The 26,672-nt window shown below is 41.2% G+C and overlaps 1 protein-coding gene and 1 long non-coding RNA gene across 6 annotated transcripts in view; one reads left to right on the top strand and one right to left on the bottom strand.

Moving 5' to 3' along the window:
* The window catches only part of ENTPD1 (ectonucleoside triphosphate diphosphohydrolase 1), a 104,626-nt gene extending 103,892 nt beyond the window's left edge, over positions 1 to 734 (bottom strand). The window contains exon 1 of one of the 2 annotated variants that reach the window (XM_005225444.5): positions 358 to 734. In XM_005225444.5, coding sequence (XP_005225501.3) covers positions 358 to 526 — 169 coding nt within the window. In that variant the 5' untranslated portion in view covers positions 527 to 734. The remainder of the gene's footprint in view (positions 1 to 357) is intronic. The other variant, XM_024985480.2, reaches the window with a different exon arrangement.
* On the top strand, positions 108 to 24,517 carry LOC101903992 (uncharacterized). Of its 4 annotated transcripts, XR_815655.4 has the most exons (5): positions 108 to 754; positions 7,330 to 7,758; positions 17,311 to 17,793; positions 17,988 to 18,156; positions 18,792 to 24,517. It is a non-coding gene; the product is annotated as an uncharacterized lncRNA (long non-coding RNA). The 4 variants fall into 4 exon arrangements; XR_009492970.1 differs by lacking the exon at positions 17,311 to 17,793; XR_009492969.1 differs by lacking the exons at positions 17,311 to 17,793; positions 17,988 to 18,156; positions 18,792 to 24,517 and adding an exon at positions 11,616 to 13,375 and having other exon boundaries at positions 7,535 to 7,758.
* The last annotated feature ends 2,155 nt before the right edge of the window (positions 24,518 to 26,672 follow it).

Below are 26,672 nucleotides of genomic sequence, written 5' to 3'. Positions count from 1 at the left end.
GAAAGAGGTACTCAAGGAACAGAGATATAACAGACCCTCGGGATCGTGGGAGGGGCTAAATTAGCCTGCCCCGTTTCGGAAGGAACCTCAAACCCTATGTCTTTTTCATTGACTGAAGGACAGACTTGCCGAGGAGTTCAGCAGCTCATTCCCCTAAAGCTTGCCCGGGCTGTAACTTTTTCTATCTTGAGGCAATGTGTGTTCAGATCTCTCTTCAGATTTTCCCTCTCTCTCTGATACAGAAATCCATTCCCCCCTCCCCAGCCTTGAAAAATGTATCTTGTCTGCAAGCAAATAAAAAAAAGCGATTTACTTTTTGCAACTTTGAAGCAAGAAAATTGTTACCTTGATACTCACTGGAAAAAGGACGGGACTCAAGAACAGTTGTGCTGGCCCCACAAATCCGCTTATTTCTGATTCCCTGATGAGCAATCCCTTTTTGGAGTTCATTACGCCAGAAGAGCACTGGGTCACCCAAGCAAAGGTTGCGGCCGCTTGAGAAACCGTGGTATTGGTTGGAAGGCATGGTGGGACGGCAGAGAAGGCTGCTCGCTGGGAACAGCTGTCTGGCTGTGCTGATGCAAGTTGTCTACCTTTTCCAAACCTTCACCTCCTACCTCCGAAGTCTTATAGGCAGGAATTGCCACACCTAGGCTTTGCCACGGTGACCCAAATACAGACTGACCAAAGCATTTTAAAAAACGGTGTCTATGAAGTTATTTTGAAATCCGGATAAGAGACAACCCACAGGAAGGTAAGTTTCCAAGTCTTAAGGCAGCCTGTTTGGGCACCTTCTCCCTCCATGAGGCTGTCAAACTTTAGCACTTTAGGTTTCAAAGAGACCCGACATGTAGTCTAAGCGAGGATAGAGATGTGGAGATGTTAAGCTACAAGTTCATGTTCACTTTGAGAGCAGGGAGCTGGTCTCTCTTACTTGCTACTGTGCTCTGCAGCACCTGATACAGTTTCTCCCACAGTGTAGGTGCTTAGTAGATTTTTGATGAATGGTTGAGTTAATAAATAGCAGCAAAGCAGAACATAAATCTGATTTCACTGATTCGTAGTTCATGCTTTTTCTATATTGTTTCTTCCGCATGAGAATTTGTATCTAAAATCAGTTACACCATAAGACATTTTGAAAGTGAAAGTGAAAAATTGCTAATTCCTGTCTGACTCTTTGCAATCCCACAGACTATACAGTCCGTGGAATTCTCCAGGCCAGATTACTGGAGTGAGTAGCTGTCTCTTCTCCAGGGACTCTTCCCAACCCAGGGATTGAACCCAGGCCTCCTGCATTGTAGGCAGATTCTTTACCATCTGAGCCACCAGGGAAGCCCAAGAATACTGGGGTGGATAGCCTATCCCTTCTCCAGGGAATCTTCCCAACCCAGGAACTGAACCAGAGTCTCCTGCATTGCAGGTGGATTCTTTACCAGCTGAGCTATCATTTTACTTCCAAATATATTCCATAAGCTATTAAATTGGTGACCACTAAAGGCTATTTTTTACTCTATAAAAATATATTCTCCACTATACTTTTAATCATACTTTAATAAAGGCAGGGGCTTTTTTTCTCTTTTCAGTTTAGGTGTTTCTGTTATTTGTTCAGTGCTCAGCAGCATACTCTGTGCTCAGTAATGTTTCATGCTGGACTTTGCTGGTGGTCCAGTGGTTAGGACTCATGCTTCCATTGCAGGGGGCACGGGGTTGATTCCTGGTCGGGGAACTAAGATCCTAATGGCACAGCGCCCGCCCACCCCACCCGCCCAAAAAAGTTTAGTGCTTTAATAAATCTGAGTTTGCATAAGACTCTTTCTTTACCTTACTAAAGGTTTCAGAGTTAAAGCATTTGCCATTTATAATAAAAACTAGTTATACTAAATGAGAATCCAGTGGATGCCTTTTCCAGATACCAAGATTTCTAATAAGAAACATTGGTTTGGTATTTGTCCTATTGTGGTGAAAATGCTTTTAATTGATGTGATGGATATATCTGTAAAAACCAACAATTTTATAATGGGTTTATGACTGTCTGGGCATCATTGTTTCAGAGAAAAGTTCCAAAAAGAACATGTCTACAAAATATCCTGTGAACTATAGGATGCAAAAAGACTGTCAAAGCTAGAAGGAGAAAAAAAATGATCAAGATTCACAGTGAGTGAGAGGTTATGTGGGAGAAACAGACAAGCATCTGAACATGTCAAGGAGAGCCCCCTCCAGAACATGCCCTCTTCTCATTACCTGCAGTGCTTCCACACTGGGCCAAGCCACATCCTCTCGCATCTGGTTTATTATGATCGCCTTCCCACTGGTCTCCCAGATGCTGCTCTCAATCCTGCTCAGTCATTCTGTAACCAGTACTCACAGTGATTCAGTTAAAACCAAACCAAGCATATCACTCTTCTGCTCAAAACCTTCCCAGGGCTCCCATCTCACTCCAAGCATAAACCAGTTCCTACCTGGCTTGCTCCCCAGCTTGCTCCCCTCCCCAAGCACCTCTCTGACTTTCCTGCTGTTCTCTTCATGTTGCCCCTGCTCTAGCCTCAGAGTCTTCGCACTTCGCTCTTTCTGCCTACAGTACTGTTCTCCCAAATACCCACAGAGCTCATTCCTAAGTCTTTAATAGATTACTGTCTTCTATCCTAGCACAAGATAGTGACCTCTAGTGTTTTCCACGAAAATGAACCTAGGTTCTTTGGAAAGACGGCAAATTCCAAGTCTGAGGCAGGAAGTGTGTAAGATGAGATTGGAACATCTTGTCGTACCAGAAATAAAGGACACTGTCTAAAACTACTAGGGTCATTCCAAAAGGACTCCGGAGCCAACTTCAAGTGGCTTCTGCTGCCAAAGTAATAAAAAATTTGAGTGGCAATAATAAGTTATAACTGAAATGTATTGAAACACATTAGATATATTGACACTCATGTATTCATGATGATACTATAAAGAAATCATTGTTCATCTTTGGAACCAATTCATTATTCCAAAAAAATAAATAAAAATGGAAAATATCAACACTCAACCTGCCTTTGCTGCACAACTGCACCAATAGAAGGGCCAAATAGTTGATGAAGAGGGAGAAGTTTCTCCCTCAAGTATTCCAGATAATTAAAGAAAAAAATTTGAGTATAACCATTGTGCAAACAACCTCCCTGCAAAAAAAAGGAATAAACCTAAGCATAATCACCAATGATTGTTTATATCACAAAAGTAGGTATGAACATTCATTGACAACCTTCTGATGGAGGTATATAGCACAACTTCTGAAGCAGTCTTGCCAACATTGAAGCTTCTAGATCCAACTACCAGCTCACAGGAGGCCTGGGGGCACTGAAAACAAGTTAAAAGGCTCCACAGGAATGCAGTCAGTAAAACTTGATCTGGAGGAAACACTATAAAATAACTCAATTTCTTTAACAAGGAAGTTGTAGGGAAGAAAAAAGAGGATGGGGCGCCCATAGAGTAAAAGAAATTGAAAAGATATACCAATCAAATGCAGTAACTGGGCCTTGAAATCCTGATTTAAACCAATTTAAAAGAAACTTCAGGACAACTGAAGAAATTTGAACACTGGATATTATATAATATTAAAGAGCTGTTATTTTTAAAGACACATATAATATTGTGGTTATTTTCCAAAAGTACATATCTTTTGGAAATACATGCTGAAATATCTACAGAAGAAGTCTGAGACTAGCTTCAAAAAGGAGTAGTAGATTAGGTATAAATAAAACAAGATTACAGATGAAGTGATAATTGTCGAAGCTGGATAGTGGGTACATGGGGATTGGATTTACTATTTTCTCAATTTTGTATGTTTGAGACTTCTGCAATAAAAGATAAGAAAGACTCTTAGGTGGAAAAGTGGGAAACTGATGATATGCAATAGTTTTATCAGGGAATCGTTCCAGAGTTTTAAAGACATGATTTAATATTTACTGAGACAGTAGTAATATGTAAAATCAGCTTGGGGGTTGAAAGAGGACAAGGTTCAGCTGGGTTTTTTTAATTGCTATAATTTGAAGCCTCAACATTTCATTTAAGAAGCAAATAGTCGGATGAAAGAGATTATTTGTAAGAGTTATTTGAAAAATAAAAGTAATTGAACAACAAACTGGTCAAAGCTAAAAAGTTGTTATACCAGCATAAGCCAGCATATTCACTATGCATTTTTTTTTCCCCTGTGGCACAGTAATCAGGCAGCTATATCAGGATTTTCTTAGATTTCTTTGTGGAACATAACATTAGATGTAGAATTTAAAAAGGACTATATACTCTATCCAACATGAAATATCCACAGCGTGTTCTGACTACTTGAGGCACTCTCCATACACCCAACAGTTACAAAATAGGAATAACATTAATTAGACAGAGTAATGATGGTAGTTTCTGCATCGGGGGGGGGGGGGGAGGCGGAGGGGGGCAGGGGTAGCTGGTTGGGATAGGGTGGAGAATGGGCATTCTGGTCTTGACATTGTTTCTAACCCTCCACTAAAACAAAAGTCTATTGATAAAACTCATGAAAGGAGGTACTCTGCTTTTATGTATCTTAAAAGAAATGGCCAGGGTAACTATTGTGCAAAATGACATGTTTCCCCAATTTCAAGAATGCCTGTGTTTATCTATGCAGTTTTTATTATTTTTGAACAGACCAAAATGTTCTTCATAACATTTGACACAGTGTTCAAAATGTTATATCATTTTGATATTAAACAGTTCTTACTTGTGGTTGGTTTCAAGGCTAAAAGGAGACTGCAAAAGGACGGGGTTTTATAATTGATAGGGATGTCCTGGACATGGTAGATCATACTTCAAGAAACATGAAGTAAAAGGTTAAATGCTGTATGGCAATTAACAAATCTAATCTTCAGTTCAGTTCAGTTCAATCGCTTAGTCATGTCCAACTCTTTGCGACCCCATGGACTTCAGCACACCAGGCTTCCCTGTCCATCACCAACTCCAGTAGCTTACTCAAACTCATGTCCATCGAGTTGGTGATGCCATCCAACCATTTCATCCTCTGTCGTCCTCTTCTCCTCTTGCCTTCCTTCTTTCCCAGCATCAGGGTCTTTTCTAAGGAGTCAGTTCTTTGCATCAGGTGGCCAAGGTATTGGAGTTTCAGCTTTAGTATCAGTCCTTTCAAAGAATATTCAGGACTGATTTCCTTTAGGATGGACTGGTTGGAGATCCTTGCAGTCCAAGGAACTCTCAAGAGTCTTCTCCAACACCACAGTTCAAAAACATCAATTCTTCAGCGCTTAGCTTTCTTTATAGTCCAACTCTCACATCCATACGTGACTACTAGAAAAGCCATAGCTTTGACTAGACGGACCTCTGTTGGCAAAGTAATGTCTCTGCTTTTTAATATGCTGTCTGCTGCTGCTGCTGCTAAGTCGCTTCAGTCGTGTTCAACTCTGTGTGACCCCATAGATTGGGCATAACTTTTCTTCCAAGGAGTAAGTGTCTTTTAATTTCATGGCTGCAGTCACCATCTGTGGTGATTTTGGAGTCCCCCAAAATAAAGTCTATCACTGTTTCCATTATTTCCCCATCTATTTGTCATGAAGTGATGGGACCAGATGCTGTGATCTTAGTTTTCTGAATGTTGAGTTTTAAGCCATCTTTTTCACTCTCCTCTTTCACTTTCATCAAGAGGCTCTTTAGTTCTTCTTAAAATCTAACCTTAAGAATTTATAAAATTTTTCCCACCAGGAATACACCCAAAGCCCATCTTCTTACACCTGCTATAAACCGAGATACTAAATCAGCACTACTTGGCATTTGCTGTAAGAATATTCAACAAACAAAATTTACCAGCACCTTTTGAAAATCATATCAAATTTTCATGACACTATTTTTTTTTCACTTTTAATGGACTTTTATTTTTTAGAGCAGTTTTAGGTTCACAGCAAAAGTGAACAGAGAGTACAGAAGTTTCCCATATATAATTCTGTCACTTCCACAGCCTTGCTTGCTATCTCCCATCAGAGTGAGACATTGGTTACCACTGATGAGCCTACACTGATACATCATTATCACCCAAAGTCCATAGCTTGTATTAGAGTTCACTCTTGATGTTACATTCTATGTGTATGTATGTTAGTCGCTCAGTCACGTCTGACTCTTTGCGACCCCATAGACTGTAGCCCACCAGGGTCCTCTGTCCACGGAATTCTCCAGGCAAGAATATTGGAGTGCGTAGCCATTCCCTTCTCTAGGGGATCTTCCTAACCCAAGGATCAAACCCGGGTGTCCCGCATTGCAGGTAGATTCTTTACCATCTGAGCCACCAGGGAAACCCTGTACATTTACAGGTTTTGCCAAAATTTAATGACATATATCCATCATTATAGTTTCTTGCCAGTATCAGATACTGTACCTTGACAGTCTATCAGCACCACGTACACATGTCTTATTTAAAAAAAAAACATGGATTAGATTAACTCAGTCATATTTGTAGTTCTCTATCATTGATAACAACCTCTGCCCCCACTCCATCTGCCTGCTTATTCAGAGATGATAAGAATCACAGTGAGGGACAGGAAACAGGGCATGGGGTGGATCTAAAAGTACTCTGGGAGTATTTAGAGTGCCTACTGGTTCAGAAAATGCCCCTTCCCTTCTTTTAGGAGAGTAGGAAAGGTACTGGCTCAGTGGTAAAGAATATGCCTGCAACTCCGGAGACCAGGAAGAGTCCCCTGGAGGAGGGCATGGCAACCTACTCCAGTATTCTTGCTGGAGAATCCCAGGGACAGAGGGGCCTGGTGGGCTACAGTTCACGGGGGTCACAAAGAGTCATACACTACTGACCGACTGAGTACAAGAAAAGCTCTGCTCAGAGCAGAGCCAGAGTTCTCAACCCCAGCTGCACATTATACATATTGTTATCAATGGCGGTGCTTTAAAAACACGAATGCCCATCCTCATTCTCAGAGATTGGAATTTGGTCTAAGGTTCAAGCAAGGATTTCTCTTTAAGGGCTCAGGTCATTTTAATGTGCTGCCAGGGCTTTAGAGTTAAAGAGCTCTAGATTTAAATCCTCACTGTGTGAAATCAGACAAGTTGGTGAGCCTCTCTGAACCTATTTATCTGTGAACTGAAGTTTTCTTTAAAAAATCTACTTCACAGAGTCACGGTAGGGGAAAGGAGGAAATAAATATATAAGAACTCCCATCACAGACCCCAGCACATAATTGGCACTCACCAAGTTTCAGTTTCTTTCCTCTTCACTTATACGCTAGGTATATGGTTCAGATTAAATAAAATATTGTCTTCTCTTCTTGTGTCCCTTATCTTTCCCCGCTCTAACACCTTCCATTTATTTTTCAGAAGTAACCCCACGGCAACTTCAGTTACCCTGAAGAGAACAGAAGTCCCTTCCCTCCTCCAGGTACATAGGACCTGTCTACCTCCCTTCCCCAAACTTACTGTGATCTTACATATTCAACAGCAACCGTGGGACTAGGGACATGCTGAAATAGGCGGTTGGGGAGTGAAGTATGACCAAGGGTCACTCATACCTTTTTCTTTCAAGGATAAGCAAATGGCCTTGGAAGTCAGGGAGGAAAGCCCTGAACTCTGAGTTCAGGGAAGCCCTTGAATGTTGCAGAATGGGACCAGCTGTTCCAAAGGGGAAGTACATGACCAAAGAGTCACACCAGAAGAAGGCACGCTTCGAGCATATGGCACGTCAAAATCAAGCAGAGCAGACACTCAACAAGGAATCTGAAGAATTAAAATAAAGATCCTGAACTACAGGTAAATGCCTAACCTGATCCTAGTACTTGATAAAGTCTCTGCTGTCTAGGTATTATCTTTGTTTATAGCACATATTGAACAACTGATTCATAACCACTCTATTCTGAGCTACAGCTACCCATCACTTCTCCTGCATTAGCTGAAATCTCTTACATTATCTATTGAAACATCCCCTTTACCTCTTTCATCCTTCTACCCCCATGTAAAGTGTCCTGATTCCTCTAAATGTCTCAGACATTTGCAGATGTAATGAGTGAAATGTTCCTTCATTAAAAATGAGAAAATTGCATTGCTACTTCAAGAGGCCAGCCCCAAATCCATGAGTTTCAGGTATAATAACTGATAACAGCTATAATATCTTTGGGCTTCCCCAGTGGCTCAGTGGTTAAAGAATCTGCCTGCAATGCAGGAGATGTGGCAGAAGCCGCAGGTTCAATCCCTGGGTCAGGAAGATCCCCTGGGAAAGGAAATAGCAACCCACTCCAGTATTCTTACCTGGGAAATCCCATGGGCAGAGAAGCCTGGTGGGCTACAGTCCACGGGGTTGCAAAGAGTTGGACACGACTTAGCAACTAAACACAAACAACAAAAAACATAATATCTTTAAGGTCAAAGATATTCACTTCTAAAGAAAGTACTATCTATGAAAGTCCGATTGATTTATGTGCTGTGCTAAGTCTATGGGGTCGCACAGAGTCGGGCACGACTGACGCGACTTAGCAGCAGCAGCAGCAGCAAATCACTTCAGTCATGTCCAACTCTTTGTGACCCTAAGGATGTAGCCCACCAGGCTCCACTGTCCATGGGATTCTGCAGGCAAGAATAGTTGAGTGGGTTGCCATGTCCTCCTCCAGGGGATCTTCCCAACCCAGTCGAACCCATGTCTCTTTCATCTCCTGCATTGGTAGGTAGGTTCTTTACTGCCAGGGCCACCTGGGAAACCCATTTGATTTATAAAATCTCCAACTATTAAAAAAATTTTTAATTTTAAAATATTTGTTAAATTTAGATAGAGATGGTAAACAGATGAGTGGCTGCCCTAGATCTACTGGGGCAGAAGGTCTTGAATAAGTGAAGCTTAGGGGATTTTTTTAGAGTGGTGAAACTATTCAGTATGGTATCATGATGGATACGTGACAATATTTGTCAAAACCTGTGGTACACAGTTAAAAAAAGAAATTATCCATGAGGTTAAGGGATCCCTGAATGGAATGTCGGCTATGACAAAAGAATCTAACTCTATTACAAATGTATGAAAGAACCTCATTGAAGAGAGTAGGAAAAAGGGTACTGCCCTGAGTCACTTTGGAAATGAGTGAAGTTTGTAAAACTAAAGGCTAAAGGAACCATACGAAAACATATGACTCTGTTGATACAGCTGTTTCCCACGGGGATAAGGGTTCATAGTTCATATACTGCTACATATGTATACTGGCATTGGACAATTATGTAAACAGATGACAATATGGGTGAGGGTTCTTATCCTGGGAGTGGAAGGTTACAGACAGGCGAGGGTAGGGGTGATTGTAACAAATCGATCACACTAAGATAATAGAGGAAACTGGATATGGAGTATATGAGTCGTCTCTGTACAATCTTTATAACTTTTCCATAAATCAAAAACTATTCTAAAATTAAAAGTTGATTTTTAAAAAATATGTTGTTAAGCATTGTATAGGTATTTAAATGCATCTATTGTGCTGAAACTTATGCTGAAGGACATCTTTACTAAAATAACTGCTAAAAGGACATGGTTTTGCAAAAGTATTTGTTACACATGATGTCTTGTTCAAACAGAATTCATTGTCCCTACATCCAGCAAAGCAAAGTTAACTGGGGCTCTGTGCCAAGACACGGAAACAGTCTTGTTACATAGACTCCATGTGATAATGGTAGTACTCAAATCTTTTCATCCATGACAATATTCCCATTGGTCTAAAGGAAAACAGGCCTCACTAGCTCAAAAAGTTTCCAGTAAGTGTCTCCGGGGAGAAGTCACAAACCCTGGGGCCAGGGGAGGGCAGGAAGGAGAACTGACTGCTGGTTCCAGAACCTGGAAAAAATAATAAAAAGGGGAGGAGAATGCCTACGCTTCTCCAGACGACCACCCTCATATGGGAACATTGCCTGGGGAACTTAAAGTAGCTCTGAGAAGGAGACAAGTTGTACTTAAGAAAAATTCACCACACTTAACTGACCCTAAGTGCTGGACCGTACTTGCTAAGCAATCAAGACTGCCGAGGACACAAATTTCTAATTCAGGACACTGCTAGTGCTAGGAGGCAGGAGAAACTCTTATAGAACACGTGGCTTCTAGAGTCTTATGCTCAAGACTTTAACATGGTGGCTCACACACTCATTTTTTGAAGACAGTAATAGCCCACAATACCAGGCCAGTCTGAAGCAAGAGGTATTCATGTTGCTGTCAATGTCTCTGCCTCTGCAGAGCTTAGTGGGGGTGACTAACTCGAGACAAAGCCAAAGCCAGGCATCCTGCACTCCTTTACATTAGGCCCTTCATCCATCTCGGGCCAGCAGAGCCCAAAAAAATAAAGAGTAGAGAAAGATAACAGTGCTTTTTCTACTTTTGAGATTATTAATCGCGTGGTTATCCCAGCTCATCCTTCAAGGTCTAGTTCAAACCTTATATTTTTAAAGGTTTAGTCACTAAGTCATGTCTGACTCTTTCGACCCCGTGGACTATAACCCACCAGGCTCCTCTGTCCATAGGATTTCCCAAGCCAGACTACTGGAGTGGGTTGCCATTGCCTTCTCCCAGGGGATCTTCTCCACCCAGGAATCGAACCCCGGTCTCCTGCCTTACAGGTGGATTCTTTACCAACTGAGCTACAAGGGAAGTTGTTAAGTAACAGCACTTGCTTAATGCCTTGCATTTCCAGCTTCTTTTCAAGTGTGATCTATCTCATACACCAGGGCCTCCCTGTGGCTTGGATGGTAAAGAATCTGCCAGCAGTGCAGGAGACCCAGGTTCAATCCCTGAGGCAGGAAGATCCCCTGGGGAAGGGAATGGCAATCCACACTAGCATTCTTGCCTGGAGAATCCCATGGACAGAGGAACCTGGCAGGCTACAGTCCATGGGGGCACAAAGAGTCGGACACAACTGAGCAACTAACATGACTGTATCTCATATACACAACTTAAGAGTCTGACTTCAGATTCTTGAGCCTGACTACAAATTCTTTTTCTCTCCTCCCCATACACATCCTTTCAAATCCCAGAGCACCCAAGCTAGTGTTTTGCATATGTGCTTAAATTTTAGGGGGAAAAGTTAGAACCTTTTACTAGATGAACCATTCTCAAATAAAACTCCTTCTCAGCCCATGACTTGGTCATACAAATCTCTCCCAACTCTGAAATTTTCTGATCTAGTCCAAAGTATGTAACAATTCCTATTGTTTCCTAAATTCATTACTCGGCATATGACAGCTAACCTGCCACATTAAAAAAAAAAAAAGGTTAGGTTTGCTGAATTGTAATCTTTAAAAGGTTTCGAAAGCCAACTGGGAATCAAGAATGTAAATTAAAATACACCTACATTAAGCATTGTTATAAATTTGTTGAGTTGGCGATCAACTGTTGAGTTGGTGATCAGATAAAAAGATCTTCCGTGCAACTGAGCACATATGTGCTCAATGACAAACACAGCATAACTTACAGTTCTGCCTGGAAACAGACGGGTTTCTTCTGACATTTAATTACAAGACACATGCCTACTTTCAGAACATTAAAAATCTGTTTTTATCACGTGTTTTAGAATTAAGGATATACAGACTACATATAGAAAATGTATCTTGCGATGCCTATCCACGCAACCATTCACCTTAATTTTTTCCAGGAAAAATGGAAATGTCATAGAGCTCCCTGCTCCAGAGCCTCTGCAATGGCAAAGAGAAAGCTGCTGATTGAGAAAAGTATCTGTGGGAGGGACAGACAGGGGAGCACGAGGGTCTGTGTTCTGTGTGTCAACAATGTCTGTTTGATGAGACAGTGCTTCTTCTGCCGCCATAATCCAGAGAATGGACAGCATGGACAACACAGGATATACTCAAGTGTGACATGTACCTAGAGGAAAGGAGAAGAAATTACCAGGAAATAAAACTTCATTAACACTTGACTCATATACAACCAGCTACCACATGTACAGTTATGTTATTGTGCTTTGTGTTATAATAAGGGAGTAAGTTAGAAGACGACCAATAAGGAAAAAGAATTCTTTCTCCTTCTCTACTTAACTTCCCTCCAGTACCTTCCTCTGCCTAGCTGGAAAAAGCCCTGTGAAAAAGAGACTGCTCCCAAACAGAAAATAATACACCATGGTTTATCACAGCTATGCTAAATCCCATAGCCTCCCATAGTGCCAGCCCCTGTCATTTTCTGCTTTTTGTTTTGGTTATTTAAGCATGGAGCAGATTGCTTCTCAAACCATCATGTTTAGGCACCTAAGAAGTTTTGCTACCTTCATTTTCTTTATATTAACTTAAGCCCATCTTGGTTCCCTCTGAGCTGGCAAAAAGGCGATCACAATCATTACTGGAATCCCCTTACCTCCCTGGTTCACACCACAATCAGGGAGAAGTACATAGATTAGAAAATAGGGGGAGGACTCCTAATCTCTCCTCTGCTTTGAGCCCTTTTGAAATTCTCACTGTCCAACCCTGAAACATGACAGGCTTTCCGCTCCATTGCTGAGTGGGGATGGAGGTGGTCTGGTGAGGGGGCTTCATCTTTGCTGGAAGCTCTGGTGTCTAGAGTGGAGTCTCCGTAAGGCACTGTATAACCATCCTGCTGACCAGGACACAACCACAGGACAAGCAAGGGTGCCCACTACCCACCAACCTCCATCCCCTCCCCAATGCTCCAGAATTTCCACTCTTCCCTGGCCCTCAGAGGTCTACCCCTTATTACTCTATTTATCTATTACTCTATCGCTTCAGGGCACCTTGTGCAATTTCAACAACAAGCTAGGAAGGGACTGGGGACTCACAATAACTAACACCTTAACAAAGCATCCCGCCACTTTACACCCGTGTTGTCATTCCTTCCCACCCCAAATTTCCCTCCCGTCCTCCCTCCACACTCCGTCACTACTAGACTTGGAGTTCTGCAGGAAAAGGACAGGTTATTACTCATTTTATGTCCTCTAAAATACCTCACATGGGAATTCTCAACCAGGGCACACAAGAAATCAAATCCCTGCCTAGCAGTCCCTCCAAATTTTTTATTGATGTTTAAAAAATTCTTTTCCTACAAGTGAGTATCAATAACATCCCAGCAATGCCTGAGACATGAAATGAAGCACATCAGGCAGCTGAGTGTGGAGCAGCTTTGCTGTAACTAAGAAGTATGAGGTTAGCATGTCATCAGATAGGACTACGGAGGAATTCCAAGAACTCTGCCTCCAAAGAGCACAGACAGGACAGAACCAGCTCTTCTTCAAATAGCAATCACCCTGAAAAGCACCCCATAGATGACCCTGATACCTTTATTGACATTATGGTGGTAATTGCATTATAATCCCTGCTGGCCTGACTAGCGTTGCTGTCAATCATTTAATTATCTCACAATATGGCTCCAAAGATTCTAGAATTTGAAGTATTCTTCTGAAGTCTGCTACATGTTCACTTCTCTTATTCTCATTTTCTTCCTATCTAAAAGAATATCCATTGTTTAGACACCCGGCATAAAGACGACATTGCAACCTATTTTGCAGCTGTGTGTACAAAAGCAGTGACTCACTCTGGGAGTAGAAACGATGGGTATCCATGATTATGCGTGGCCCAAAGGGGCATCGGGAGGAAGGAAGAGGTTCCTGGAACCCACAGGGTAATGATGGCTACAGAAGACAGTTGCTTGACAAGAATGGTGGCTTCTACTTTGGGCTGGGGTTCCCCCAAAGCCATTCTCAAGAGTAGGATTTCAGCACAAGTAGTTAATCTGGAAGCAATCCCAGGAGGTCCTGGAAAGGGATGGGTAAGTGAGACAGGGCAGGGAAGGAGGCCAAGGCAGTGTGCACTGATTGGCAGAGATTGCCACTGAGTGCAAATGTGGCTCAGTCTCCACAGGGACATAGGAGATGATGAAGAACACGGCTTAGAGTTGTCCCAACCCAGGGGAGAAGATATGGGGATGTTTACCCACCAATTCCCATACAACAGTGGTTAATGGCTGCTCCCTGAGACCATCAACTGTCCAGCACCTTCAGCCTGCCCTGAACATAGAGTAGGCATGTTTCCATGGCCAGAAAAAGCCCTCAGGCAGAGAGTGGCAGGTGTTTACACAGGAAGGAGCCACCACTGGACATCAGCAGTGGTGAGGGCTGAAGGAACCTGGGTGGGGGACCCATGGCATCTGCTACACCTTCAGTTAAGGACCGTAGCCACTGCTACTCTGGCCCCACAGAGAAGGAGCAGAAGAATAAATAAACACCTGACCTCGCTCTTGGCCCATCCCCCTAATCTCCTGCTGAACCTAATCAGAGGCCCCTTGATGCAGTTCGCTCTGGACAGTCTCCCGTGGCGCAGAGCTGGGTGGAGGAGGAGGGACAGTGCCTGTGGAGCAAGCACAGAGTATCCAGGACATCTGCCTTCCACTGTTTCCAAATGTCTGTGTTTAAAATCTAGGACAACACGCTCTGACTATAAAAATATCATGATACATTTATATCTTCACTAAAACTGAAGAAATATGTGACTGGAAAGGACCTTGGAAAACATCTCTGTGAGTCCAGGCAGTAGAGAGAGCACAGGGAAAATGAGAGGAGACTGAAGTTCTAGTTCTGGTTCTAATAATTATGAATGATGACAATTTGACTAGGTCATTTTGCACTTCAAACTGTTTCCTCATCCTTATAATCAGCAAGCTCCTATTGACTGAACAAAGCTGTTATGAAAATCGAAAGAATGTAAAATACCCTGTAGTTAAAAGGGTTATACAGTGAGGAGTTAATATACCTTCACCATCCAGACAGAAAGGAAGCCATACCACTTTTAAACACTTTTTGGAAGGAAATGCCCCGATTTTTGTGTGTGTTTCTTTCAATTAGGAAGATATTTACATGTTTACCACCACACACAAAAATTTTTTTAATTATACAAGGCATAATAATTAACACATATTTACTTACAGTGATTTTCTTACCACTAATCCCCCAACCAAAAAAATCTACATTCATTTTAATTACATCAGTTACTATTCTAATAGTCAGTCATTTTTCTCTAGTTATTTCCTTTTATTTTTGACAGTGTGCTTTTGACCCTTTTAACGACTTCCTCTCTGTCCTTACATGCTTCAGCATTTCTGATGACCCAGTAATCATGCCCAAGATCAGAATTCTACATCTTTTCTCTTTTCACTTCCCTTTTAATGTAGAAAATAAGCCTAATGATGGAGGCACCATTAGATTATACTAAAAAATACTAGATAGAAAATCTTCTAGGTGCAGTCATCAGTCTAAGGAATGAATAAAGTTACAATTATTGCCCCTAAATGGAGATGTCAGAGTTGCTCCCTTGCTGAAAATCAGAAATCAAGATTATCAGTAACCCAGAGAAATTCATGAAACAAAAGGCAGTGTTTCCCTTGGGATTATCACACTGTTACTGCCTTGGATTCAAAACCACCGTAGTAACTCATTTGACTAGCCTAAAGTTTTCACGAAGGAACTGTGGGGGAGGGGAGGCTGTTTTCAAAGGTACCACCACTAGGAAAATAAGCAGTTAATAGTTGTTACCCATCCACAGGGTAGAAGAAGGTGGAGACAGTCATTAAATAAACAAAATAAGATATATCAGAAGAATGAACAATTTTTTTTTAAAAAGAGTGAACATAAAAATATTATTTTTGCTGACTCTATTGTTTCAAGTCTTTGTGGTAGGTGGGAACAGGAAGACTCAAAAGTAGAGGGAAGGAAAAGGCTTTGCCTTTTTCCTTAAAGCATATTAACTCTATTTTTTTTTTTTTTTTATTAGCTCAACTCCATAATTTATTCAGACTTCCTTAGTTTTTTTTTTTTTTTTTTTTTGAAATTTAAAGTAGCTATGTTTATTATTACTTTTCCCCAGCAATCTTCAAAAGAGGCAAAAGTGACATTGAAATGCGTGAGACAAGTTATTATATTTATTTTTATTAACTCTATTAACTCTATTTTATTAACTCTATTTTAATTAACCTTTGGGCATTACCGCTTTGCTTCACATCAAGAACAATGTAACATCCCATTATCACACCATCTTGAGGAAAGAGCTATTGCCCTTCTGAACTTTGGCAAGAAGCATAACAGACATAACAGCTCAGAAAGGACTACTCCAGGAAATAAAATTTTTGCATAGACTCTCCTCCCAGTAAGATTAAAGGAAACTACTTTAAAAAAAATTCTCTATGAAATAATAAGCCATTTTCCATGTAGGTAATTTCCATTGTCCATATTTACAGCTCTCTGAGTAAAATTGTTAGGAACTCCATTTAAAACATTATAATATCTGACATGTGTTTTAAAAGGGAGAGAGAAGGGAGAGGAAAAAAGAGAGAGAGATAAGATGGGGAGAAGAATTGAAAGTACAAGTTAAATCAAATATATTCAGTGGTTAGCTGGCATTAATAAGCTATTATTTTTATATTCATAAACTTACTAAAAGATTTTTCCAATTTGTAATACTGAAAACAACAGACATATTAAAATTTAAAACATTTTTTGGATGGAAAGGATATTCAGATAATTTAATTTCTACAGGATGGTTATATAAATACTCTACTACTCATATAACTGCCATTCCAAATGTGGAAACTGTATAGACTGGCGTGGGTTTTGGCATCAGACTGCTAGGAATAATCAGACAGACATTATCTGGGTGTCATCTTCAGTGTACTGTTAAGAGAGCCTCAATCAAAATTTAAGTGCTTCTGCCCACTGCCTTCTGAGATCTTGCTGCTGCTAAGTCGCTTCAGTTGTGTCTGACTCTGTGCGACCCCATAGACGGCAGCCCACCAGGCTCCCCCGTCCCTGGGATCTTAGATGTCTTTAATGTGGACAAATTATTTACTCCACAATTAGTTGTAAATAGCCATGAGAAAAGTAACATCAGATACCATTTCCAGGTTTTTAAAAAAGGAATGTATACACTTAAATGAATTACAAATACTGATACTGATGTGGATGATATGGATCTGACTAATGAATGGGAAAGAGGGGTAAAGAGATTGTGTTCTCTGCACAACACATTTTGAGCTCTTCTATAGCTGACTGACTAGTGAAAGAGCTCTTTCCCAAAGAGATGGGTATTCATTCAAATAAATCTTTATTACTGTAAAGTATGAACTGTAAACATATTCTCTGGAAGAAATCCCTAGACAGCTTCCAAATAGGAGGTAGAGACCTTGAGATCATCTCTAGACTGAATTCTGACCACAGTTCTCAGATATGGAGAAGAAATTCTAGAGAATAAATACACATAGAGGCCTTAACGTTTTGGAGGTTGTCTAGGCTCACTGATACAAGGGTTCCGCTTGATTAAATGAATCCCTCTTTCCCCTAGAATAAGAAAATTCAATGTACTGAAGCTATGACTCACCTCTAAAGGTCAAGAAACATTGTGAGTACCAAGTGTGATCACACCCTCCAGATGTCAGAGCTCCACATTATGGTTCAAACTGGCATCCCATCAACTTCTGAACCTGAGAGCTGGGGCAAAATTTACTGTGGAAACACCACTGAAAGAACTTCATGTTCTTGGAAGCTCCCTGGATTATAAACTCAGAACTGGAGATAGCAGCGAGAGTGATTAGACAGAGTTGTAAAGTTCATGCTCCCAGAGAAGTGGTTAACGCCTTCAAACTCGGGCAAAGGGCCCCTGCTCTAGTTCTGCACCTTAGAGGGACCCGTAAACCAGAAAAACCACAAATAACAAATTTGGCAAAAATCACATGTGTCCAAATGAAGAAGAGAAGACTGTGGCACTGCTGACATCAGAGATGGACAAAGTGTCAAAGCATGAGGAACATTTGAGTTGGAGAAATAGGTAAGAAAACATTTAGCTCACTGTATCTTTCTTCTCAAATTTCATGACCACAGTAGGTTTTTGAATAGTAAAATATGTCATAAAGCAGAGTGTTCACTTTCTTAAACTCTTTATATCCAATATTTAACAGTTTTTACAACAGTTGCACGTGGCATCTGAGGAAAACTTAACAATATTAAACAATTGTTTTTCAGTTGCTCAGTCGTATCTGACTCTTTGTGACCCCGTGGACTGCAGCACTCCAGGCTTCCCTGTCCTTCACCATCTCCTGGAGCTTGCTCAAACTCAAGTCCATTGAGTTGGCGATGCCATCCAACCATCTCATCCTCTATCGGCCCCTTCTCCTCCTGCCTTTGTATATATGTAAGTCTAGATATAACATGTATTAAACACAACACTTATTCTTCACATTGGTAGCTATAATGATAAATATTATTAAAAATATAATAATATAATTTTATAATAATATAAACTTTATATTATATAATAATAATACCTAGTTAAATTTCAGAAAACAGTTAAAACATTTGATTATATTTAAATTAATTTAAATTTTGATTGTCATTAATTATCATTATATTTGGCCTTTGTACTTAGCAGATAATATTGAATATGTACATGCATATGTATTTGTATATGTATATGTCGCTCAGTCATGTCCGACTCTTTGCAACCCCATGGACTACAGCCCACCAGGTTCCTCTGGTCCATGGGGATTCTCCAGGCAAGAATACTGGAGTGGACTGCCATGCCCTCTTCAGGGGATCCTCCCAACCCAGGGATCAAATAGAACCCAGGTCTCCTGCATTGCAGGTGGATTCTTTACCTTCTGAGCCACCAGGGAAGCCCAATATTGAATATACTAGAAGAAAATAATTTCTTTAAGCCATTGTTTGTAAACTTTTTTACATTTATTTTATACTTTTTATATAAAAGATACTCGAAGTTTCTATACATTTTGTGGCAGTTTAAAAAATTGGCCTCAATTTTTTTTACAGCCCTTCCATAGCGAGGTCAAGGGGACGAGGATGGGATGTCTCAGCCAATGGACTAAGGTAACATCAAATGGCTTTTAAGGCTAGATCCAAAAAGACCATTCGGCTTTTGCCTTGTCCACTAGAACACTCTTTCCTGAAGCCCTGAGCCACCACTGAAAAAGTCTGACGATCCTGAGGCTACCATACTGTGAGGAAACCTAAGCCACAAGAAGAGACCATGTCATCAGCATTCCAGTTAACAGGCCCAACTAAACCCAACCTTCAAGCATTCCCAGGCCAGCCACCAGACATGTGAGTGAATAGACCTACAGATGATTCTGGACCTCATCCAGTAGTCTCCCCCAAGTATCCAAGTCTTGCCAGCAGTGATCCCAGATATCATGAACCAGAGATAAGCCATCTCTGCTGTACCCTGTCCAAATTCCTGACCCAGAGAATCCATAGTGATTATAAGGCAGTTGTCATTTTATGCCACAGAATTTTGGTATGGTTTGTTATGCACCAAGAGATAATTAGAGTGTTCTGAATGCATTCAAATTCTATTTTTTAACTTAGATTATTGAGGATGATTATTAGTTAAACTAGTAATCAGATCAGATCAGATCAGTCGCTCAGTCATGTCCGACTCTTTGCGACCCCATGAATCGCAGCACACCAGGCCTCCCTGTCCATCACCAACTCCCGGAGTTCACTCAGACTCACGTCCATTGAGTCAGTGATGCCATCCAGCCATCTCATCCTCTGTCGTCCCCTTCTCCTCTTGCCCCCAATCCCTCCCAGCATCAGAGTCTTTTCCAATGAGTCAACTCTTCGCATGAAGTGGCCAAAGTACTGGAGTTTCAGCTTTAGCATCATTCCTTCCAAAGAAATCCCAGGGCTGATCTCCTTCAGAATGGACTGGTTGGATCTCCTTGCAGTCCAAGGGACTCCCAAGAGTCTTCTCCAACACCGCAGTTCAAAAGCATCAATTCTTCGGCACTCAGCCTTCTTCACAGTCCAACTCTCACATCCATACATGACCACAGGAAAAACCATAGCCTTGACTAGACGAACCTTTGCTGGCAAAGTAATGTCTCTGCTTTTGAATATGCTATCTAGGTTGGTCATAACTTTCCTTCCAAGGAGTAAGTATCTTTTAATTTCATGGCTGCAGTCACCATCTGCAGTGATTTTGGAGCCCCCCAAAATAAAGTCTGACACTATTTCCACTGTTTCCCCATCTATTTCCCATGAAGTGATGGGACCGGATGCCATGATCTTCGTTTTCTGAATGTTGAGCTTTAAGCCAACTTTTTCACTCTCCACTTTCACTTTCATCAAGAGGCTTTTTAGTTTCTCTTCACTTTCTGCCATAAGGGTGGTGTCATCTGCATATCTGAGGTTATTGATATTTCTCCCGGCAATCTTGATTCCAGCTTGTGTTTCTTCCAGCCCAGCGTTTCTCATGATGTACTCTGCATAGAAGTTAAATAAGCAGGGTGATAGAAACTGTAAAAGTAGAGGGAAGGAAAAAATGTTTAAGAGAAAAGTAGAGAGACTTTCAGTTATGGCAGCATGAGGGATTCAGCAATGCTTCTCTGTAATAAAACAAATATATGCTTCAATGAAGATAGAATAGATATATTTTTCCATATTCCTGTTGCTTAAGTACAACTGAAAACTCCGTACACTATAAACATGCACATGCGCTAAGTCACTTCAGTCGTGTCCTACTCTTTACGACCCTGTGGACTGTAGCCTCCTCTGTCCATGGGATTTTCCAGGCAAGAGTACTGGAGTTGCTTGCCATTGCCTCCTCCACGGGATCCTCCCCACCCAGGAATTGAACCCATGTCTCTTAGATCTCCTGCATTGGCAGGCAGGTTCTTTACCGCTAGCGCCACCTGGGAAGCCTATATATATATATATATATATATATAAGAGAGAGAGAGAGAGATTCTAAAAGCTGGAGAGAAGAAGGCAGACTGGCTAGCAACCTAGAAACTCTAGAAATTACACAAAGAACAAAAGTTCTTTTTGCCTTATACATCCCACACTTAGAGAGAGCTGGCTCTTACCCCCACCCAGCAGTAACAAGAGGTGCTGCTCCCTGGACTATCAGTGGAGGCTGGGTGGGGAACTGGGGCTTTCACTACCATCTGGTAGTAATGGAAGTGTGCTGCCAAGGGTGTACACATTCCTTCCAGAGCAGTGTCAGAGGAGGCTGGCTAAAAGAGAAGTTAATTAAGATACAGAGCCCCACCCATAACATAATATCCAAAATGTTCACATTTTGACCCAAAATCCATTATATCTACAACTAGGAAGATCACAAACCGAATGACAAAAAAATAACAAATGCCAACAGAGAGATTCTAGTTTAATTCTAGTTTGAATTCTGCTTTCGATTTTTCTACAAATTCTAATTTAAATACGTAAATATATTTAAAGCAATCATGTAAATCAATCTTTGAGAGTTCTAATTATTACAAGTATGGGTAAGCCACTAAAGTATGTTATGACTTAAATAGTTGAGGTCTTTTATAAAATTCTCCTCTATCCATGGAATCCTCTAGGCAAGAATACTGAAGTGGATTGTCATTCCCTTCTCTAGGGAATCTTCCCAACCCAGGGATTGAACCCAGGTCTCCTGTATTGCAGTCAGATTCTTTACTATCTGAGCCACCAGGGAAACCCCTTTTATAAAATTATTTCTTTGTATGAAAGATATCCAGGGATAGGAAGTCCTGGGCAAGCATGAAGTTTCCATGGTTGTCGGGGATCCAGGTTTCTTCCCTTTTGTTGCTTATCTTTGCTTATATTTCTTCTCATGTTCCAAAATGACTGGTAGAGCTCCAGCCATTTCACTCAAAATTAAAGTAGCAACATTGAGAAGGGAGGAAAAGGACTTTTATTTTCTAAAGAGATTTTCCTAAAGTCTCATCAGTTCTTTAATGTATAGCTCATGGATCAGAACTATGTACATAACCCCAACTCGCTACAAAGGAGCTGAAATATCATCTTTTGGCTACATTGTGCTCATTAAGAATTTGAGTTTCTGTCTATTTGAAACAGAGGAAAACAATAGAATGGGAAAGACTAGAGATCTCTTCAAGAAAATTAGAGATACCAAGGGAACATTTCATGCAAAGATGGGCACAATAAAGGACAGAAATGGTGTGGACCTAACAGAAGCAGAAGATATTAAGAAGAGGTGGCAAGAATACACAGAAGGTGAAGGTGAAGTCGCTCAGTTGTGTCCAACTCTTTGCAATCCCGTGGACTACAGCCTACCAGGCTTCTCTGAACTGTACAAAAAAGATTTTCATGACCCAGATAATCACAATGGTGTGATCACTCACCTAGAGCCAGACATCCTGGAATGTGAAGTCAAGTGGGCCTTAGGACGCATCACTACGAACAAAGCTAGTGGAGGTGATGGAATTCCAGTTGAGCTATTTCAAATCCTAAAAGATGATGCTGTGAAAGTGCTGCACTCAATATGTCAGCAAATTTGGAAAATTCAGCAGTGGTCACAGGACTGGAAAAGGTCAGTTTTCATTCCAATCCCAAAGAAAGGCAATGCCAAAGAATGCTCAAAGTACTGCACAATTGCACTCATCTCACATGCTAGCACGGAGAAGACAATGGCACCCCACTCCAGTACTCTTGCCTGGAAAATCCCATGGATGGAGGAGCCTGGTGGGCTGCAGTCCATGGGGTTGTGAAGAGTTGGATACGACTGAGCGACTTCACTTTCACTTTTCACTTTCATGCATTGGAGAAGGAAATGGCAACCCACTCCAGTGTTCTTGCCTGGAGAATCCCAGGGATGGGGGAGCCTGGTGGGCTGCCGTCTATGGGGTCGCACAGAGTTGGACACAACTGAAGCGACTTAGCAGCAGCAGCAGAGCAGGAGCACATGCTAGCAAAGTAATACTCAAAATTCTCCAAGCCAGGCTTCAACAGTACGTGAACCGTGAACTTCCAGATGTTCAAGCTCGATTTAGAAAAGGCAGAGGAACCAGAGATCAAATTGCCAACATCAGTTGGATCATCGAAAAAGCAAGAGTTCCAGAAAAATATCTACTTCTATTTTATTTACTATGCCAAAGCCTTTGACTGTGTGAATCACAATAAACTGTGGAAAATTCTTCAAGAGACTGGAATACTAGACCACCTGACCTTCCTCCTGAGAAATCTGTATGCGTGTCAGGAAGCAACAGTTAGAACTGGACATGGAACAACAGACTGATTCCAAATAGGGAAAGGAGTCCATCAAGGCTGCAAATTGTCACCCGGCTTATTTAGCTTCTATGCAGAGCACATCATGAGAAATGCTGGACTGGATGAAACACAAGCTGGAATCAAGATTGCTGGGAGGAATATCAATAACCTCAGATATGCAGATGACACCACCCTTATGGCAGAAAGTGAAGAGGAACTAAACAGCCTCTTGATGAAAGTGAAAGAGGAGAGTGAAAAAGTTGGCTTAAAACTCAACATTCAGAAAACTAAGATCAAGGCATCTGGTCCCATCACTTCATGGCAAATAGATGGGGAAACAATGGAAACAGTGACAGATTTTATTTTGGGGGGCTCCAAAATCACTGCAGATGGTGATTGCAGCCAAGAAATTAAAAGACGCTTGCTATTTGGAAGAAAAGTTATGACCAACCTAGACAGCATATTAAAAAGCAGAGACATTACTTTATCAACAAAGGTCTGTCTAGTCAAAGCTATGGTTTTTCCAGTAGTCATATACGGATGTGAGAGTTGGACTATAAACAAAACTGAGTGCCGAAGAATTGATGCTTTTGAACTGTGGTGTTGGGGAAGACTCTTGAGAGTCCCTTGGACTGCAAGGAGATCCAAGCAGTCCATCCTAAAGGAAATCAGTCCTGAATGTTCATTGAAAGGACTGATGCTGAAGCTGAAGCTCCAATACTTTGGCCACCTGATGCAAAGAACCGACTCATTTGAAAAGACCCTGATGCTAGGAAAGATTGAGGGCGGGAGGAGAAGGGGATGACAGAGAATGAGATGGCTGGATGGCATCACTGACTCAATGGACAAGGGTTTGAGTAAACTCCAGGAGTTGGTGATGGACAGGGAGGCCTGGTGTGCTCTATGTAGTCCATGGGGTCGAAAAGAGTCAAACACAACTGAGTGACTGAAACTAAAGTGAACTGATTTCATTTTTTATGTTATAAATTTTATCCCCTAAAGCTTTTTATTTTCTAATTTTTAATTTCTATAATATCAGAATACAATTGTTTTATATACTCACCTTGTATTTGTCCTTTCCATTGCTCTTAATACATTCCAGCATTTTTGCATTCCATCTGGGATCATTTTTCCTTTAGCCTGAACAATTCTCTTTAGCAATTCCTTGTGAGGATCTGTAATAAAAATTTTTTTCTTAATTTTTGTTTTCTAAACACATTTGCATCTTCATTTTTAAAGGTTACTTTAAAATTCTAGGTTAACTTCTTTCAAGACATTATTCCACTTTCCTTATTTCTGTTAAAAAGTCAGCTGTGAGTCTTATTATTGTTCTTTTGAAAGTAGTGCATCCTTTTTAACCTATGTCTTTGGTAGATTTGTGGAGGAGGGAATGTTGGATGTGCACCTTGAGAAGGGGAACTGATACCAGCCTTCAAGATGTGAGGCCTCTCTTCCTCCTCGATGTCAAAAACTATCCAGGGCCCTGACCTATCTTTTTAATAAAAGTGCGTACATGGCTGTCCCTGCCTTCTTTCGGAGCAAGTTCTTGTATCCACTGTTTGCACATGGAAGCAAGGCTGAAAGGCTGACCTACCTGACTCTTCCTACAGTGGTACCTCAATCAGTAACTCTATTGTCCAAGGGCCCTTTGATATCAATAGCTTCTTTTTGTGTGCTTAGAACATCCCCAGGAGCCACACCTATTTCAATATTAAGCCTCTGCTTATACAGCTTTTGTTTATCCAACTATAATCCTGTCCTGTGAGCCTTCTATTTTTCAAAGATTGTCATAATGTCTGGTCCTTTGAGAGCACTCGTTCATGTTTTTCAGTATCAATGTATGTGCATGGATGCACACGACTGTGTGTGCTCATGTAACTTTCTTGTAATTTTTAAAGATTCTGGGGATAGTCTAAAGAGGGGAAGAGTCAGGAGAGACTAGAACTTGTTCTCAATCTGCCATCTTGATTCAATCTCTTCGTTAAATTTCTAAGTACACACTGAACTCTTTTAGTACCAAACCCAGACATCTGCCAGTATTGTATGATCTTTTTTGGAAATCTCTGCTTCTGAGGTGATACATTAAGCTAGTTCAATATAATCCTCATGTTAAAATTGGCATCTGTGTGAAACATGTGAATAGACTTCCTGTCCTTCAAAATTATCTTCCAGATTTTAATATCTCAAAAGAACTGAGAGTTCTGTATTAGAGTTTCCTACAAACGTATCACAACAAAAGTACAATAATATTTTTGCTCCACTATAACAAAAAAGAGAAAACAAGGATTTAAAAAGCATGTGAAGTGCTAAAATCCAAAAATAAGAAAAAACAACTCAGTAATCCATTAATATTATTTCCCTACACTCAACCCTGAAACTACTTCAATCAACAGACTCTTTTTTCAACACGAATAAATTCACTAATAACATCATTGATTTATCATTGATTAGAATTAAAGAGTAAAATGCAAACTTGGAAATCTAGAATAGTCTCCAGTTGGTTATAGAAATTGTATATAAAGAAATGCAGTTCATAATTAATATAAACATTATTCATAGGAGCTAAATCTAAAGAGTTCAACAAAACAATATTTTTTAAAATATTTAATGCATATCTAACATGTCCATGGAGAAGGCAATGGCACCCCACTCCAGTACTCTTGCCTGGAAAATCCCATGGACGGAGGAGCCTAGTAGGCCGAAGTCCATGGGGCCTCCAGGAATCCGACACGGCTGAGCAACTTCACTTTCACTTTTCACTTTCGTGCACTGGAGAGGGAAATGGCAACCCACTCCACTGTTCTTGCCTGGAGAATCCCAGGGACGGGGGAGCCTGGTGGGCTGCCGTCTATGGGGTCGCACAGAGTTGGACACGACTGAAGTGACTTAGCAGCAGCAACATGTCCATGGACGGAGAAGCCTGGTAGGCTGCAGTCCATGGGGTCGCTAAGAGTCGGACACGACTGAGCGACTTCACTTTCACTTTTCACTTTCATGCATTGGAGAAGGAAATGGCAACCCACTCCAGTGTTCTTGCCTGGAGAATCCCAGGACGGGGGAGCCTGGTGGGCTGCCGTCTATGGGGTCGCAGAGTCGGACATGACTGAAGCGACTTAGCAGCAGCAGCAGTCACACTTGGGCTTCCTTGTGGCTCAGCTGGTAAAGAATCCACTTGCAATGAGGGAGGCCTGGGTTCGATCCCTGGGTTGGGAAGATGCCCTGGAGAAGGGAGAGGCTACCCATTCCAGTATTCTGGCCTGGAGAATTCCATGGACTATATAGTCCATGGGGTCGCAAAGAATCCGATACGACTGAGAGACTTTTACTTTCACTATCTTTTCCTGTGCACAGTAGCCACATACAGCCTAAAGTTGCCATTCTGAGCAGTGTAGATACAGAACATTTCTCACACTGCAGAAAGTTCTATTGGCCAGCGCTGCACTAGGGAGTCAGAAGAGGCACAGCACTCCAGGGAAAGAAACAAAATTTTCTAAAGAGGGCTACAAAAAGTGGCAATTTAGGGAATTTCTTGACAGTCCAGTGGGCCTTGGCTATCAAATAGGCCTGGGTTCCATCCCTGGTCAGAGAAACTCAAGCCACGGCGCAAAAAAAAAAAAAAAAAAGTTGCGATTTATAATAACAGCAAAAAAAAAAAAGTCTTCTCTGTCCCTTGGC

This window comes from Bos taurus, chromosome 26 (genome assembly GCF_002263795.3).
Source record: "Bos taurus isolate L1 Dominette 01449 registration number 42190680 breed Hereford chromosome 26, ARS-UCD2.0, whole genome shotgun sequence".
In the NCBI taxonomy this organism is placed as follows: Eukaryota; Metazoa; Chordata; class Mammalia; order Artiodactyla; family Bovidae; genus Bos; species Bos taurus.
The sequence above is the reverse complement of the archived record's forward strand: the minus strand, read 5'-3'. Positions and strand labels throughout refer to the sequence as shown.